Source organism: Panicum virgatum, chromosome 9N (genome assembly GCF_016808335.1).
Source record: "Panicum virgatum strain AP13 chromosome 9N, P.virgatum_v5, whole genome shotgun sequence".
Classification (NCBI taxonomy): Eukaryota; Viridiplantae; Streptophyta; class Magnoliopsida; order Poales; family Poaceae; genus Panicum; species Panicum virgatum.
This window is the reverse complement of record NC_053153.1, coordinates 70,223,102-70,241,067: the sequence shown is the minus strand read 5'-3', so window position 1 is coordinate 70,241,067 and position 17,966 is coordinate 70,223,102. Positions and strand designations below refer to the sequence as shown.

Genomic DNA, 17,966 nt, shown 5'->3' with positions numbered 1-17,966 from the left:
AAGAGCGTTATGACGTGTATATCAGTTACCACTTACATTTCAAGCTGGTAAGCATTAGGTAACTCTAAGAATATTCTGACGTGTACACCAGTTATTACTTACGTTTTGGGGTGGCAAGCACTAGATAACTTTAAGAGCACTAGTGTACATCAGTTATCACTTACGTTTCTAGAAGCACCAGATAACTCTAAGAGTGTTATGACGAGTATATCAGTCATCACTTACATTTCGAGCTGGCAAGCATTAGGTAACTCTAAGAATATTCTGACGTGTACACCAGTTATTACTTACGTTTCGGGGTGGCAAGCACTAGATAACTTTAAGGGCACTAGTGTACACCAGTTATCACTTACGTTTCTAGAAGCACCGGATAACTCTAAGAGTGTTATGACGTGTATATTAGTCATCACTTACATTTTGAGCTGGCAAGCATTAGGTAACTCTAAGAGTGTCATGGCGTGTACACCAGCTATCACTTATGTTTCAGGCCGGAAAGAACTAGATAACTTTAAGAGCACTAGTGTACACTAGTTATCACTTACGTTTCAAGAAGTACTAGATAACTCTAAGAGCATTATAACGTGTACGCCAGTTATCACTTGCGTTTCGGACTGACAAGTACTAGATAGCTCTAAGAGTATTATGACGTACACCAGTTATCACTCATATTTTGGCTGGCAAGCACCAAATAACTTTAAAAACACTATGACGTGTACTCCAGTTATCACTTACGTTTCGAGAAACACAAGATAACTCTAAAAATATTTTGGCGTGCATGCCAGCTATCACTTGCGTTTCGGAATAGCAAGCACCAGATAACTCTAACAACATTATGACGTGTACATCAGCTATCACTTATATTTCCTTGTGAACTAAACCATACTTCACAAAATTGTTATATGGAGGAGAAAAGATGCCAAATTAATAGAACTTGTGTATAAAATTGGCATGTTTAAATTTACAGTGTACCTTTTAAGGACATTTCATTCTTAGCATATACTCTCTTTTACTAAAGAAAAACTTACGACACAATCGCGTACATAAACACTACTTATATATCTACTCCGTATCTATTTTCAGCTGGCACGGTAATACTGTGAAAGGAAAAAAAATATCCGCGGCCCCGAACCCACTTGTCAGGCGGGCCGGGCGCATCGCGTCGCCTATTGATGGTCATCCACTGCACCAGTGACGCGGGTGGCCGCCCACCTCGCGCAGCCGCACACCGCCCGGAGAAAAAGGTATCACCGTCACCTCGCCCCGACCGGAGCCCCTAAATTCCCCATCCCTCCCTTTCCCCTTCTTCTCCACTCCACTGCAACCCCACCCCCACCCCCGTGCAAATCCGCAGGCCGCAGCGAGAGAGGGCGAGGGGGGAGACAGATCAGGTGGCGGCGGATCGGTGGCTGGCTCGGCTCAGCTCTCTGCGGCTGGCGCGATGGGCGGCGAGGCCGAGGCCGGGGAGCGGCAGCTGGGGCGGGTGCTCAGCTTCGGGATCCCGGACACGGCGCTGGGGCTGGTGATGGGGTACGTGGAGGATCCTTGGGACCGCGATGCCATCTCGCTGGTGTGCCGCCACTGGTGCCGCGTCGACGAGCTCAGCCGCAAGCACGTCACGGTCGCCATGGCCTACTCCACCACGCCCGAGCGCCTCTTCCGGCGGTTCCCGTGCCTCGAGTCGCTCAAGCTCAAGGCCAAGCCCCGCGCGGCCATGTTCAACCTCATCTCCGACGACTGGGGCGGGTCGGCGTCGCCGTGGATCCGGCAGCTCTCGGCCACCTTCCACTTCCTCAAGAAGCTCCACCTGCGCAGGATGATAGTGTCGGACGACGACATCAGCGTCCTCGTCCGCGCCAAGGCCCACATGCTTGTCTCGCTCAAGCTTGACCGCTGCTCCGGTTTCTCCACGCCCTCCCTCGCACTCGTCGCCCGCTCCTGCAAGTAAATCCCCATCTCCCCTTCTGCAATTAACTTATTACTATTTCATCTACAATTACCCGTTCCGCTTAAAAAGAAGTTTACGGTCTCACGGATGTTTTCTAGAGGGTGGATGGATAAGGTCCCCCCCTTAACAAGAAAATAGAAATTGTGCATTTAATGTGTTGCTTTTTCATGATGCTAAACAAATCTGAGTCAAACTTAGAGAATTATTGGATTTCAAAAGGAATTACTGTGATCTTTAGTTCCATCTGGTATGGCTTCCTATATTTCTGCTTTGCTTGGTGGAGCTTAGCTCTGGTAGAAAATAGAAATAAACCATGGGCATGTTTGGATCCTAGGGATTATTTCTAGCCCATCCCTTTTTAGCCTAAAATAGCCCAAAATTCCCAAACATGAGGACTAGTTCTTGGCTATTTGCAAATAGCCTACCCTAAAAAACTATCCCACCCAAGGGGTGATTATTTGGGCTATTTCGGGTGGGGCCCACCGCAGCAAGAGAGGTAATGGGACTCCAATGATTGGGAAAAGGTACTTTAAAGGCTAAATAGCTCTTGGATCCAAACATGTGAAGGGCTATTTCATTGGAGGGCTATTTGCTTGAGCTAAATAGCTCTAGCCCAAATAGCCAAGAGCTAGTTCATCAAACATGCCCCATGTCAAGAAGAACCTACATTTTTTTTATTTGGGCTCCGCATTTACCCTACCATGTCTGTTGTCATGTGCAGGAAACTGGAAACGCTGTTCCTGGAAGAAAGTGCAATTGCTGAGAAAGAAAATGATGAATGGATTCGCGAGCTTGCTACAAACAATTCTGTTCTGGAGACATTGAATTTCTTTCTGACAGATCTCAGGGCATCCCCAGAGCACCTCACCCTCCTCGTGCGCAATTGTCAAAGGCTGAAAACTCTGAAGATTAGCGAATGTTTCATGCCTGACCTGACTGGTTTGTTCCGCATTGCACAAACACTACAAGAATTTGCTGGTGGTTCCTTTGAAGAGCCGGACCAACAGGTGGTGAATAGAAATTATGAGAACTACTATTTCCCCCCTTCACTGCACCGCTTGAGTTTGCTCTACATGGGAACAAATGACCTGCAGATACTTTTTCCGTATTCAGCAGCTCTTAAGAAGTTAGATCTTCAATTTGCATTCCTTAACACAGAGGATCACTGTCAGATAGTTCAGCGCTGCCCCAATCTGGAAACCTTAGAGGTATTTTGGATTATTGTTGTACACATTTTATCTTTCCTGATTTAAAAGTTGCAAAAAGAATACATTTTAAGTGTGCTATATTGATGCTCTTTTTTTTCTATTGTGAAAAAAAAACAGGCAAGGGATGTGATAGGGGATCGCGGATTACAAGTTGTTGCACAGACCTGCAAGAAATTACAGAGGCTCAGAGTAGAAAGAGGAGATGATGACCATGGAGGTCTTGAGGATGAACAAGGTAGAATTTCACAGGTTGGGGTTATGGCTGTAGCACAAGGCTGCCCTGAGTTGACATACTGGGCAATACATGTGTCAGATATCACAAATGCAGCTCTAGAGGCGGTTGGTACATTCAGCAGAAATCTCAATGATTTCCGCCTTGTCCTGCTTGATAGAGAAGCGCATATAACAGAATTGCCACTGGACAATGGGGTCCGTGCTTTGCTGAGAGGTTGCACCAAACTCCGAAGGTTTGCATTTTATGTGAGAGCTGGAGTCCTAACTGATGTTGGCCTTGGCTATGTTGGAGAATTTAGTAAGGGCATTCGTTACATGTTGCTTGGTAATGTTGGTGAGTCTGATAATGGAATTCTACAGTTATCAAGAGGCTGCCCAAGCTTGCAAAAACTGGAGCTAAGGGGTTGTTTATTTAGTGAGCATGCATTAGCCGTGGCTGCACTCCAGCTTAAGTCACTGAGATATCTGTGGGTGCAAGGGTACAGGTCATCTCCAACTGGTGCTGGTCTTATGGCTATGGTGCGCCCCTTCTGGAACATTGAATTTATTGTCCCAGACCAAGATGGACCTTGCCCAGATTTTAGGAAACAGATTCTGGCATACTACTCCCTTGCTGGAAGGAGGACAGATTGCCCTCCATCGGTAATTCCACTCTACCCAGCATTTTGAGCGTATATACTTGCTTCTTGCCAGACTGATTCTCATGGTAAGTTGAGTTCTATTGCTTCCATTATCAGTGAAGTCAGTGGTTCCTGTTTTGCCAATTGATGAGGACATGAGGACATTCCATTGCATAGAATCCCAAAACTAAGCTTTAAGCGGAGCAGCCAGCTTGAGGAACTGAGTGCTCTAGAGATAACTGAGAACAGTCACTCACACCTGAAGGCAGCACTTGTGCATCATCTTATCCAAACTGGCTAGTATGGACATGTGAACTTTCATTTTGACTAGTTTTGGTCAAGCAATTTTGTAATAATGTGCCCATATTTGGTGTATTTTATCTTTTTTCAATCTTTAAGCTGTATGCTGATGCATTGCTATATTGAACATGTATGTCAATTAGTTGATCTACAGTCTGACGTGCTGTGATTCGATGAACAATGCTTATATCACCCATGATGTGGATTTTTATCTTAATTCCTTTCTGCTCTACAGTCTGACTTATTTTCTCCTTTGGTCATATGTGGTGACTAGACTATATTGCTCTGCATCTCATGTGGAATCCTGGAAAACCTAGATTATGCATGGTTATGCATACTTGTTTTAGGAGGTAAAGGAAATGGCATCATACTCATTTCCGCACGACTGAATGTTCTTAGAAGGCATGAATGTAATAATCAGGGAAGCAGGATCGTTTTCCTTCATCTTAATTTTGATGTGTATCGCGTGATTATATTGTCCAAGAAACTGTATCGAGTTATGCATCCACTTGTTTAGTTTGATTTCTCAGGAGCCTGCAAGCTGCTATGTGCTGTGTTTGGCTTGATGGTAGTTTCCTCTCTCAAGAGGAAGAGAATATTTTTTTTCCCCAAGGCGATGAAGAGGAAGAGAAGTTAGAAGGGCGATTCTTTTGTTTGGACAGTTATAAGCTAATATAATTCCTAATTTCCTATGGGCCTGAGGTTTTTATAGATGCCTCAACAACATTTCATAAGCAAATGAAACGAGAAATACGTGAGGTTGAACTGTCTGAGAGTCAAAAGAGTAGTGTCTTGCTACAAGTAACAACCTTTATGCTCTGCGCTTCCTTTTTTTGTTTTCTTTCATTCTTCAAGAGCGCTCTTGTATGAAGGGAGCAAATAGACAGCTAAGGGGAGCAAATGGACAACTAAGGGCAGTTTGGGAGAGCTCTCCAAAACGGCTTCACCAGTAAAGTCGAAGCATGTGAAGACAAAATTGGCTTCATCCGGCTTGGTACATTTATACCCCAGCTTATTTTTTTTAAAAAAATATCCTAGCTTACAAAAATGCTTCACTCTGCAAAACAGATGAAGCTGAATACCATGTTTTCCCCCATGCGAGACGACATCCTCTTAACATATGAAGTTTAACACTCGATTAGTGAAATTCTCAGAAAAAGAATGGAGAAATTTTCCTGTCACTGACACGAAGAGTGTGCGACTTTTCAAATTCTGTGGCACGTGGTGGGACTTTGCCATCTCCGCTTCGAAGAACTGTGCTGGTGTTCTGGCCTTCTGGGTGAAATTTTGAGGACGATGTGGTATTGTGTGGATGCACGTGATATCTCCATTCACAACGACTGACGAACAGTGATGAATCTGTTCTAACGGAGACGGCCTGCATGAAACTTGAAAAGATCCAAACAGTGTGGCACTGTGGCTACCCCATCGCCCCTACCACGATCATATGCATCCAAATTACCTAGGCCTAACAAAGGAACCAAACCCTTCTGCTTTGAGAAGGCGCATTCACCAAGCATGCATTACGTCGTATTCAGTAACAAATTACCAAAATTAGCACCAATCGAGGCCAACGAAATCAAACATATACTGCATATCTGAAATGCAGCAGGATCTCATACAAACTAAACATAATGCAGTAAAATAAACAAATCCCACGCTGCTCAAAGTTCAGACTTCAGAATACCCACATGTATCGCATGAATACAGGCTGCGTCTTATTCTTACCAGTTAGGCAGTTACCAAGGACAAGGAGGACTAGGACACAGGCCTGCTGCTCAAGCTGAGCGCTCCCTAGAGACAGACCTAGAGTACGAACTGCGGCTGTGAGAATAGCTTTCCCTGGAACGACGCCTCTTGCCAGAAGATCTGCTGCGTGAGTGTTCCTTTGTACTACGCCCTCTCTTTGGAGAGTAGCTCGCTGATCTTTCTGACACTGGGGAGCAGCTTCGAGAGTAGCTTCTGTGTGATGATAAACTGCGGGAATAGCTCCGGCCTCTGGCCCTTGGAGAAGCACTGGGTGACCTGGAGACAGATCTATACAGGCGCCTGTAGGGTGAAGCGGATCGGTCATAGGAAGGTGACCTACGTCTCCTGTAGCGATATGGAGACCTTGAACGGTGCCGGCTGCTGTAGTAAGGCGAGTATGACCGGCGCCGCTCATAGGGTGAGTATGATCTCCGTCTGTCGTAGGGGGAGAGCGATCTTCGCCTGTCATAGGGTGAGTACGATCGGCGTCTACTATAAGGAGAATAAGACCGTTCGCGATCAGGTGAATATCGTGAACTGCAACGGTCCCTCCGAACAGGTGAGTAGCTTGGGGAATACCTCCGTCCTGGTGTCACAATATAATCAAAATGGCAAAAAATTACTATCAACAGAAACTAACAAAGCCTGGACAACTTCAAATCTTCGTTTTCGAGAGGGATGACCCACTCCGCAAATATCAATCGAAACTTGAGAGGCTGAAAAGAAATGGCAGCAAAGTTATCTGAAGATAAAAGGTGATTAGTTCATGACCACTTACCACGCGATGATTTTGTACCAAGATACTTCCCAGGTGTTGGCGTTCTACCTCTTTTTCTTTTTGCCTGTGCAATAGGGGACTGGATAAGAAAGTGCCTTTGACATTAAAAGCAAGAGTGATCGATTGTTGAGAATCTGAATAAAACATTTAAAACAAAAATTATACAATGTAGGGCATACAACCCTTTGGTTGAGGTGGCATGATTTGGTGTTAGGTTGTATGAGTTTGTTGCAGAGCAGCTACCAACATCTACCCTGTTGCTGTCAACAAAATCTTCAACGAACAGAAGAACACTCAAAAGTTCAGCTTAGAAGACTAATCAGAGATATAAATATCACTCTGTAGAGAACTTAAATATTGAAGTTCACAAGTAAGCAATATTCTGAATTTACCTTTTCAACAGTTATGACACGACCTTCCAAAACAAAACGGTCCAAATATTTGATGCAGCGATCTGCCTCCTTAACAGTAGCCATGGTAACAAAACCAAACCCTCGTGATTCCCTTGTCCAAGGATCTTGCACAACGCTCGCATCAATCACCTATAGCACAATCAGTAAGATATATGAATTGTTGAATTTCTCAGAAATAACACTTTAAAGCTGCAGATATTTTTCTATAAAGCTTACCTCTCCCTCAGTAGAAAAGTGCTTCTCAAGATCTTGATCAGTTACACGAGCTGACAGACCAGTCACATACAGGTTGTTCCCAGGGTTTTCAGCATCACTTGAGTCCACACTCCTAAATAATTTTACAATTTACATGAATACCAGATATTCGAGTAATAAGTAACATAGATGTCTGATGTCTAGACTCTAAACCTAGGACATAGCAGAAAACACATTAACAAGTCCAAGAATAAAGGACATACCTAGAGCGACTTCTGTACCTTGAATAGCTGCTTCTCCTGTAAGGTGAGCGAGATTCACACCTTCCACCCAAAAACAAAACAAAACTATCACAACACTAAGCAAGAGAAATTTTAGGCAAATGGAAACAATGCTATAGCTTTTAAAATGGTGCCTACCTTGATCCTCTTGAGTAAGACATCTACAAGACAAAGATACCAATAAATATATTAACATCCACAATGAGCATTCAAGTATTGAGGCTAATAGACGACAGCATATATGAAATGAATACTGAATGAACTTTTCAAGCACAGTGTGACTGCATAACATACACAAAAGCTTACAGACAGAAATTGGATAATATGATTAGTCAATCCACCATAGGAAATTGTCTAATAACGATTGGATGAAGATCCCAGAACGGTTTGAAAAACGACTTAATAGTTGGAAAGGTAAAAATCTTTCAACTGGAAGTCGCTTAACACTTATCAACTCTGTTCTTAGCAGTTTACCCATGTACATGATGTCCTTCTTCGAAATCCCAAAATGGGTTCGCAAAAAATTGGATTACTTCCGTTCTAGATTTTTTTTGGCAAAGTGATGAACACAAAAGAAAATATCGGCCGGCAAAGTGGGATATCCTATGTCAACCAAAGGACCAAGGGGGACTAAGGATACATAATCTAGAACTAAAAAATATAGCCTTGCTCAATAAGTGGCTATATCGTCTGTTAATGATAGATGGTACATGACAGCAGATCTTACACAATAAATATCTAGGGACTAAGCCACTGGTACAAGTCCAATGGAAGAGTGGAGATTCGCATTTTTGGGCAAGTTTAATGAAGGTCAAACGAGATTTCCTAAAATTTGGAACCTTCAGAATAAAGGATGAGTCTCAAGTAAGATTCTGGGAAGACATATAGCTAGGAAATAGATGTCTACGAGACCAATACCCTCAAATATATAACATAGTTAGGAAAAAACAAGATACGATGGCTGAGGTATTACGTACACACACAGATTCCAAACCTATCTTGGCGCAGGGATCTCATTGGCAACAAGTTGGCGATGTGGAACAATCTTGCCTCACGTCTGCCAACAGTGAAACTAAGCCAAGAGAGAGATGATTTCAAATAGAATTTAGACTAGATATGTGTTTTTATGGGACTAATCCATCAAGACATTCCTAACCTGAACAAGAGAATTTGGAAACTGAAAACCCCACTCAAGATAAAATTTTTTCTTTGGTATCTTAGACAAGGTGTCATTCTTACAAAAGATAATCTAGCTAAACGAAACTGGCAAGGAAACCAACAGTGCTGCTTCTGTCATGAAAATGAAACGATACAACATTTGTTTTTTGACTGCCAATTCATGCGAATGGTATGGGCTTCGGTCTATGCTGCTTGTGGCATATCCAAACCTCGAAATGTGTCAAATATGTTTGGGAGCCTGCTTAATGGATTACCAAAAAAATTTAAACTAGTCCTTGTGCGCGGCAGCCTTATGTTGGTCTGTTTGGCTCTCCAAAAAAATGAAATAACATTCTTGTGCACCTACCTGATGTAACAGGAGTCATGAGCAAGAATTCTTAAGTCTGGACTATAACCACCTTGTTCCACCACTATTTTTTTTGCTAACGGAAATTGTTTATTTCCTTTTAATCCCCTTGTCCTACCCGTCCAAGTCTCATTCATTTGACTTCCAATAACTATGCAAGTCCACCACATCTATGCATAAAAACTAATGCACCCTAACAACCAGAATTAGCACCCAGTACAATTTTTATATTTTGGTTTTCAGTGAAGTTTGTTTACAAATTTACATGGCAATTTCCATTCAATATCGTAAGTTACCAATGGTTAGGTAAACATTGTAATGAATGGTGTGTGGCATTTATTTAAAAATTTCTTCTCCCTGGAAATTTATAGCCCTCCAAAATAAAATTTGGTGCCCTAGTGTCAGCTTTTTTCCTCATTAAATATTTAACATATTAACAAATAAAACCCACACTCCAAACATAGGTTCTACTACACCAACAAGATAAAAGAAAAAAAATGCCACAGCAGGTGATCCTTTGTTTAGTTCCCTTCATCCCATAAACCTCTCATAAACTTGGTGCGTGTTGAATTCAAACAAACACTAGAGTCTACCGCTAACTCTAAATACTACTCCCTCCATCACAAAAAAAGTCATTCTAGGATTCAAAAATTGTCAAAAAAAAGGAGTTATCTTACCCTATTTAAAAAATGCATGTACATGCAAGAATCAATTAATGCCAAAATATGGTTAATAAACGGAGGCAAACATGGTCATTTTATCTTCTTATTAATTTATTAATTTATCCTAGAATTCTAGGATGACTTGTTTTTGAGAGGGAGGGAGTACAAATATTCCTATCTCATGTGATAAACCAAACAGTCTTCACTCATAAATCGTAATAGCAATCATCAAAGTATAAGATGGCAGAACATGGGTATGTCACGAATACATCACTATGAAAGGAAACACAAACATTTTAGTGGCATTTAAAAGCATCAGATCAGCCACGCGCTACATAGCTAACGTAATAAAGCCAGAAACTAAAGAAATTCTCCTCATAATCGCAAATTCGCATCACACGAGCAGCGTTTTGATTAATAACTGATAAAACATAAACAGATCGGACGAGGTACCTTTCGTGTCCGCAACGATCCTGCCCCGGCGGCCCTCTCTTCTCTTGCGTCTCGAGTCGACTCTCGCGTCGGTTATGGCAAAGCCTTGGGCATTTCTTCCCTTCGGTCGTTGTGCGCGTGTGATTAAATAGAGGTGGCCAGGTGGGCGCTGGGGAAGGTTCTGGAGGGGCGGACGCGAAGCTCTTCTTAAATCCGGTTGAATCGGCTGGGCGCCCGCGCCACGCCACCTTCCCATTTACACATGGCGCCGCTTCGCGCCGTCAGTTTTCCTTTTTTCATAGCTTTTTTTTTCAATTACATTCTTTTTGGTTTTTTTTAGCAAAATCCTTTTTGGTTCTTTGACGGCCCATTTCCGATTTGGTTACCTGTTAGGTTTTTTATGGCCCATCTGAGACCTGACTCAAGGCCCAGTCAACGTAAGATAACTCACCTCGACAAGTCGAGCCTTATTGGTTTTGTGGTCACAAGATTACAACCGGACTTACTTACAAATAATATACTCCCTCCATCTCAAAAAAAATATAACTTCACTTTTGATAAATCAGATAATTTTAAATCTGGTTAAATTTATATAAAAATTACTAACATTTATTTTTTCAAATAGATTTAATATAAAAATATATTACATAATTAATTTATTGATACTTATTTTGTAACATAAATGTCAATATTACTATGTATAAATTTAGTTTTAACTTGAAATTGTTTGACTCATCAGAAAGGGAGAGTTGAATTCTTTTCTGACGGAGGTAGTACACTTATGTTTCTTGACTGGTGGATGAAATTCTAATGGCTCGGACATTTTCTTCCACCTCCGATTGCATTAGTCATGTTGTTGGTCGTCCACTTGCTCTCTGTAACATCCCAAAATTCGCTAAGTTGATTCGTACGCTATTTAGTTTCAAAACCGAGTTTCGTCGATGAGCTCAAGTTTTTTTCCTAAAACCTAACCCAAATATTTCGAGAACTTTCCCTGTTCCGCCCGATCTCTCGATCCCTAATAGACCCGACCCCGACAACCAAATCCACCGCCCTATTTTCCCTTGACCCGCGCGTCGCGCTCACGCGTGCCCGGCGCCGCGCGTGGCCGACTGAGCGCCGTGTTTTCGGCGCGAATCTCTCTCCCTCTCTCTCCTTTCCCTTCTCTCTCTCCCTTTCTTTTCTTTTTCTTTTCTCATTTTTCTTCTTTTCTTTTTTTCCTCTCCTCTCTCCTTCCCCGCGCGCTCGGCCCTCCCCTCCCCTCCTCTCTCTGCTCCCGAGTGCCGCCCGACCCGGCTTTTCCCCCTCCTGCTCCGCTCGGCCGCGCGCACGCCGCCAGCCCGGTCCCCGACCTCGCTCCACGCTGCAGAGCCGCGTGCCGCCGGCCCCGAACCCCGCCTGCCCAGCCCGCACACCCCGACCCGCCTCACACGCCCACGCGTGCGCACGCACGCGCACGCCACGCCGCAGCGCCCCGAGCTGTGCGCGCGCCCACGCCACGCCACTGCCGCCTGGCCGCGCTCGCGCGCGCAGCACCACGCTGCCCAGTCCTGCTCACCCAGCGCCCCTCGTGCACCGCCCCGCCGCTCGCCTCTGCCCGCTGAGCCGACGACGCGTCACGTCGCCGGCCGCGTCACCGACCCGCACGCACGCGCCGTCGCCCTGGGCGCACAGCGCCGGCGACCTCGGCACAGCGCCCCCTGCGACGGTCGTCGCTTGCCCGAGGCGTCGCATCACCTCGCCGTACGCACCCCGCCCGCCGTTGACGCCCGCACAGTGCCGAGCCGGCCCCCCCACCGCCATTAACTCGGCCGTCGGCCTCCGCCCGCATCCCGCCAAGCCGTCACCGCCTTGCTCGCCTATAAAGAGCCCCCCTGAGCTCCACAGCCAACGCCGCACAGCTTCCTCCCGAGCTCCAGCACCGCCACCGCCACCATAGCCACCAAGCGCCGCCCGCCGCCGTGGAGAGCCATCCACAGGACGCCACCACCCAAGGTGAGCGGGTGAATCGAGTTCCCGGAGCCCCGTGATGCTTTTCCCCCTCCCCTTGCTCACTGCCACGCCTCTGGGACGCCGGTCCGAAGCTACCGCCGGCCCGCCGTCGTGGCCAGACCGCCCTGGGACCACCCCGCCCGAGCTGCGGCCGGGAATCGGCCCCGCGGGCCTCCCTGACCCTTTTCCCCTTACCCCGGAGCCGCCCCGAGCCCCTGACCGTCGGAATCGGCACCGCCGGCGAGCCGCCTCCCCCTCCCCTGTTTCCCAGCGCGAGGGGAGGAAGAGGACAGGGCATTTTGCCCATAACCCCCTGGCCCTTCCTCTAATTACTCAAGAACCCTTCCACCTTTTAACATTCTTGCAAATAAAACCTTTCCCTTTAATATATCTCGAAATAAACCCTCCTCCCATATAAAACTAATTATAAATAAACCCCTACACCTTTTCAGTATGTCCCGATTGTTTTTAGAAATTACGATCAAGCCCTTCCACTCTTAGAAATAATTACAAGCAGGTCCCTGGCCCCTTATTTAACCCCTAACCCTTTATATAACTTATCATTTCATGCACCAAACGAACTCTGATCGACCCAAAACTCTACCACGCCTTTCTTAACCTAGTTTCGGCGATGCCATTAAGAAACCACCCCAAAATATTACTCCGAATCCCCTATCTTATTTACTTCCGATTCGAGCTCAACGATAGAACTTTTATTTCTTTGTCCTGATTGTGTGTTTGTTTGTTCGTATCGTAGACCACGGTGTGAACGAAGGAGAGCCCGTTGACGAGCAGTACTGTGAGCCCGTGAACGAAGACCAGATCCGCGACTCCGAGCCCGAAGGACAGGACCTCCCCGAAGGCTACGAAGACGGTAAGTTCAATCTCATCCTTTGATGCATGTTTCTGTCCTAGTTTTTATAAACACGACCCAATGGCCTGTTTTATAAAATTGCATAAGTTTTGCTTGCATGAAAACACGGTTGGATAGCCACCCCTTGATTTGTGTTGACCATTTCTTGACCACCTAGATTAATGTCTGATTTTGCTTGGACGTTAATCGACATTAGAACGCTTAGGACTTTACTCATAATATGATTTATTTTATAAAGAAAATGTGTGCGTATGTGGGATGGGATAAATGTGGTGTTTTTGTAAAGAAAGTTTAGACGGGATGGATGGCATTTCTACGGATTTGCCATTTGGTGTGCTCGTGCCTGTGTGGTAGGGCAAGGAAGGGAGATATCCATCTTGTCACAACTAAGGACCGAGTTGGTGTGTCATCTCACCTAACTCCACTATCGTGCAAACCACTCGACCGTTGAATGGGCAACGGCTTAGCATAAACCCCACTAGTTGATGTGATAGCCATCAGGAGGGCTGAGAGCAACGGGTGACCAAGGAGAAGGGATATGCTCAGTGTGACTTATACCCCGGTTATACCTCAGAGTTAGGTCGATGACCCCTTGGTAAATCCCGTGTCTAGCTAAGGTGGGTAATGGCTATGTCGGGATCTACACCGACACTTCGGTGCTCGTGTTGTGGTACCCGCTTGTGGGTAAAGTTGCACACCTCTGCAGAGTTAAAAGCTATTCGAATAGCCGTGCCCACGGTATTAGGCGAGTTACGGTGTGGTCACATAACTAGTGTTTCTTTGGGTTGGGCTAGCGTGAGTTGTTTTGGATTTGTGTCCGGCAGTTGTGCCGTGTGCTACGACGGACGGGGAGTCCGGTAGCAGTTTAAAACCTAAACTCCGTGATTTTCAATACAAAACTGGTTTCAGAAATGTTTTCTGCTAAATGAACCCCTGCATAAAATTGAGCCTTCTGCAAATTAAACGTAACCTTAACCTTGTTTTACCCGTGCATGTTATTCTGATATAACCCCCTCCGTGGGTGTGGTTGGACTTGGTGAGTACGTTTGTACTCACCCCATTCTACCTTTTTACAGAAGAAGACCCAGACTTCGTACCAGACGACGCCGAGTAGGGTTATCGTCCTGCACCCAACCTTGCCTGTGGAACCGGCCCTGTTCGAGATGATTTCGCTGACGCAGTACTCTGAGCCCGAGCTAGATCCCATGTGGGTCGCGCTCTGGTGTTATGTCGTAGCTTGATTACTTATTATTATTATCTGTATCGAGTGTCATCCTCGGAGGTTTGTACGGTAATGAACCATCTGATGTAATAAATGTAGCATCAGCCTCCTGTGACTGATGTTTGTATCACATTTTAGTCTTCTCTTATGAGGGGACGCTACATAGGGTTACGACTCCTAACGGGTACAGACCTCCCCACCCTATATATATATATATATATATATATATATATATATATATATATATATATGAAGGGCCACGCCCGATTGAGGTAATCCCAATCGAATCAACACATTTATCCTTTACTTTTTATCTCCAAATCCTATCTTTTCCAACCCCTTGCTATTCTTCGCTCGTCTCTACGGCGTTCGAGGGCGTTCTGGGTGGCATGCCGACTCCAGGACAACCCTAGATCTGCGAGCTCCGACGGGGTCCCTCCCGAGCTCGTGGTTTTAGGTTTTCACGGCGTCTCTACCTCAAGCGGTCTGACCGGTCTGAAAAACCAGTCTGACCGTTCTGCGCAGGACCTCGCTGGTGAGGATCGTTTGCGATCCGCGCTTGCTAGCGCTTTCGTGTGTTGACTAGAATTGCGTCAACAACAATGTTACATCATTCGCTAAAAAAGGCATAATAAAACTAGGGGGCTCATTGTCCCACATACAATTCCCATTTGTGATCAAAGCTTGCCTAGCTAGTGTAGGTAAACGGGGTAGGCTACGCTAGCATCACTACCGCATATACCCAAGATACTTGCGAGTAGAAGATCATAGATCGTTACCACTAGACGCGCAGCGCAGCGGAAGAAGTCGCGCGTCGATGTAGAGGAAGTAGTCGATCACGTCCCACGAACCGAGCTCCTCGTACTTGATCCCAGCAGCCGATCAGCGCAGCAGTCGCAGCAGCGCCTCCACGGAGTCCACACGTACGGGGATGAAACGCCAGGCGTCGGTGTGCTAGCACCGCACGCACGGCAAGGGCGGCGGCCGAGAGAGAGAGGGAGGGGCGGCGGCTAGGAGGTGGCGCGGCTCACACGGTATCGCCCCCCTGCCCCTCCCTCGTATATATAGGGCGTACTAATGGGCTTCTATCTCATAGGCCCATTAGTAACCCTAATCCCTCTTGGATCAATATCCTTTTGGGCCTTTAAACCGTATTGTGATGATGGGCTCTTGGGCATATCACCAACAATCTCCCACTTGCACTAGAGACAATTATACATGCAAGCTTTCCAACATTCCAAACCCCTTAAGTGTGTGACCCGTTAAGTTCATGTGTAGGTGGTCGTGATCGGAAATCATTTCCAAATCACAAGTCAATAGCGGCACCTAGCAGGGCATAGTGACTCACAAATACACATAAAGATCATATCGGCCGAACCTTAGATATACTCATACACCGATCCCTTTGCCACACGATACCAGTCAAGCTCAAAGCGAGATGCGTGCCACCTTTGTGATAGCTCGACCATTCTCTCGATCTAATAGTGGATTCTATTCATAACTAACCTTTAGTCATCATGATTAACTCTTTAATCACTTTGGCATGGCCATGCACTTTCAAATCCAACTATCTCGAGGGGCCCAGAGATATCCCTCCCATTATCTAGGAGGGGCAAATTCCATCTTGATCCGCTCACATCCCATTCCATGTTTCATGACACACCTGTAAGCTACTTTTGTAACTACCCAGTCACAGAGTAGCGTTTAGTAGCCCCAAGATGCACCACTACACACAGTGAGAAACAATGGCGATCTCATGTCTAAGGATCCAGTATGTATAACACTCAAGAACAACTGATGGCACATATAAAATAACAATCCCAACATTGTCTTGGAGTGGGTCAATCCAACACCATGTTCACCAACATGTGTCCACATCATTAATCCGATATCTCCATATCCATGATCCGTGAAACATGATCATCAATTAATGCATGTGCTAGTCTCAACGTCGTTGTTGTCCCACACAACGACATAAACTAGGGATAATTTAGAATCATATCATTGTCAATAATGAGTTTCACGAACAAGTCACATACTTGATAATCAATGTAAAAATAATCATCCATGGAATAAATAACAATTATTTATCATTACATAAACATACTCATGACACAAAAATCTACCACGCACACTAGAATCACTGATGTAAGTATCTAATACCCATAGATCTCATGTGCGCCTCATGCTTTGGTTGTGGGAGAGGCTTCGTCAACGGATTAGCAACGTTTGAATCCGTGTGCACCTTGCAAACCTTCACATCACCTCTCTCAACAAAGTTACGGATGAGCTGATACTTCCGCAGTATATGTCTGGACTTCTTAGTTGTTCTATGCTCCTTTGCTAGTGCAACGGCACCACTATTATCACAATAGAGGTCCACTAAACTGGACGCACTAGGAACAACACCCAAGTCAGAAACAAACTTTCTGATCCAAACAGCTTCTTTTGCAGCTTCGGAAGCTGCAATATACTCGGCCTCTGTCGTCGAATCAGCCACCGTATCTTGCTTGGAACTCTTCCAGCTCACTGCCCCACCATTGAGGCATAAAACAAAACCGGATTGCGATTTGGAGTCATTTTTGTCTGTTTGAAAACTAGCATCGGTGTAACCCTTTACAATGAGCTCATCTTCGCCTCCAAATATTAGGAACATATCCTTAGTTCTTCTCAAGTACTTAAGGATACTCTTTACAATTGTCCAGTGAGCTTCACTGAAATTTGACTGATACCTGCTCGTAACACTTAGAGCAAAGGAAACATCTGGGCGCGTGCAAAGCATAGCATACATGATCGACCCTATGGCTGAAGCATAAGGAATCGTACTCATCCTCTTTTGCTCATCAGGTGTCGTAGCACACTGACTCTTGCTTAGAGTAATGTCATGTGACATTGGCAAGAAACCTTTCTTGGAATCTTGCATATTGAACCGATTCAATATCTTGTCAATGTACGTGTCTTGGTTTAATCCAATTAGCCTTTTTGATCTATCTCTATGGATCCTAATACCCAGAATATAAGCCGCCTCTCCTAAATCCTTCATCGAAAAACTCTTTTTCAATGAGGTTTTAACGGCTTCAAGCATTGGAATATCATTTCCGATCAGTAATATGTCATCCACATATAGGACCAGAAACACAAGTGCGCTCCCACTAGCCTTTTTGTAAACACAAGGCTCATCTTCATTCTTGATGAAGCCAAACCCTTTAACTACTTCATCAAAACGAATATTCCAACTCCGAGATGCTTGCTTCAATCCATAGATGGACCTCTGAAGTTTACATATTTTCCCAGCATTTTTAGGATCGACAAAACCTTCAGGCTGTGTCATATACACATCCTCACTTAGATGCCCATTAAGGAGAGCGGTTTTGTCATCCATTTGCCATATCTCATAGTCATAATATGCGGCAATTGCTAGGAGAATCCGAACAGACTTTAGCATTGCGACGGGCGAAAAGGTTTCCTCATAGTCAACACCTTGAATTTGTCGGAAACCTTTGACCACCAATCGTGCCTTATAGATGTGAACATTT

General features: G+C 45.1%; 2 protein-coding genes across 9 annotated transcripts; one reads left to right on the top strand and one right to left on the bottom strand.

Moving 5' to 3' along the window:
• The first annotated feature begins 1,232 nt into the window (after positions 1 to 1,232).
• LOC120690908 (coronatine-insensitive protein homolog 2-like) lies at positions 1,233 to 4,537 on the top strand. Its single transcript, XM_039973797.1, has 3 exons — positions 1,233 to 1,941; positions 2,667 to 3,153; positions 3,271 to 4,537. Exons 1-3 carry the CDS (start codon positions 1,439 to 1,441, stop codon positions 4,054 to 4,056), a joined length of 1,776 nt encoding a protein of 591 aa, XP_039829731.1. The 5' UTR covers positions 1,233 to 1,438; the 3' UTR covers positions 4,057 to 4,537.
• A 1,324-nt stretch (positions 4,538 to 5,861) lies between these two features.
• LOC120690909 (serine/arginine-rich splicing factor SR45a-like) lies at positions 5,862 to 10,507 on the bottom strand. Of its 8 annotated transcripts, none has more exons than XM_039973800.1 (8): positions 10,364 to 10,463; positions 8,701 to 8,795; positions 7,862 to 7,884; positions 7,706 to 7,765; positions 7,464 to 7,575; positions 7,227 to 7,376; positions 6,835 to 6,898; positions 5,862 to 6,642 (listed from the first exon to the last, which is right to left on the bottom strand). In XM_039973800.1, the coding sequence occupies exons 3-8, from the start codon at positions 7,882 to 7,884 to the stop codon at positions 6,086 to 6,088; spliced, it is 966 nt and encodes a 321-aa protein (XP_039829734.1). In that variant the 5' UTR covers positions 8,701 to 8,795; positions 10,364 to 10,463; the 3' UTR covers positions 5,862 to 6,085. The 8 variants fall into 8 exon arrangements, 6 of the variants coding, with proteins under 6 accessions (XP_039829734.1, XP_039829732.1, XP_039829733.1 ...); XR_005682009.1 differs by lacking the exon at positions 8,701 to 8,795 and adding an exon at positions 7,017 to 7,107 and having other exon boundaries at positions 6,495 to 6,642; positions 7,706 to 7,789; positions 10,364 to 10,507; XR_005682010.1 differs by lacking the exon at positions 8,701 to 8,795 and adding an exon at positions 7,017 to 7,107 and having other exon boundaries at positions 6,495 to 6,642; positions 10,364 to 10,503.
• Positions 10,508 to 17,966: the final 7,459 nt, after the last annotated feature.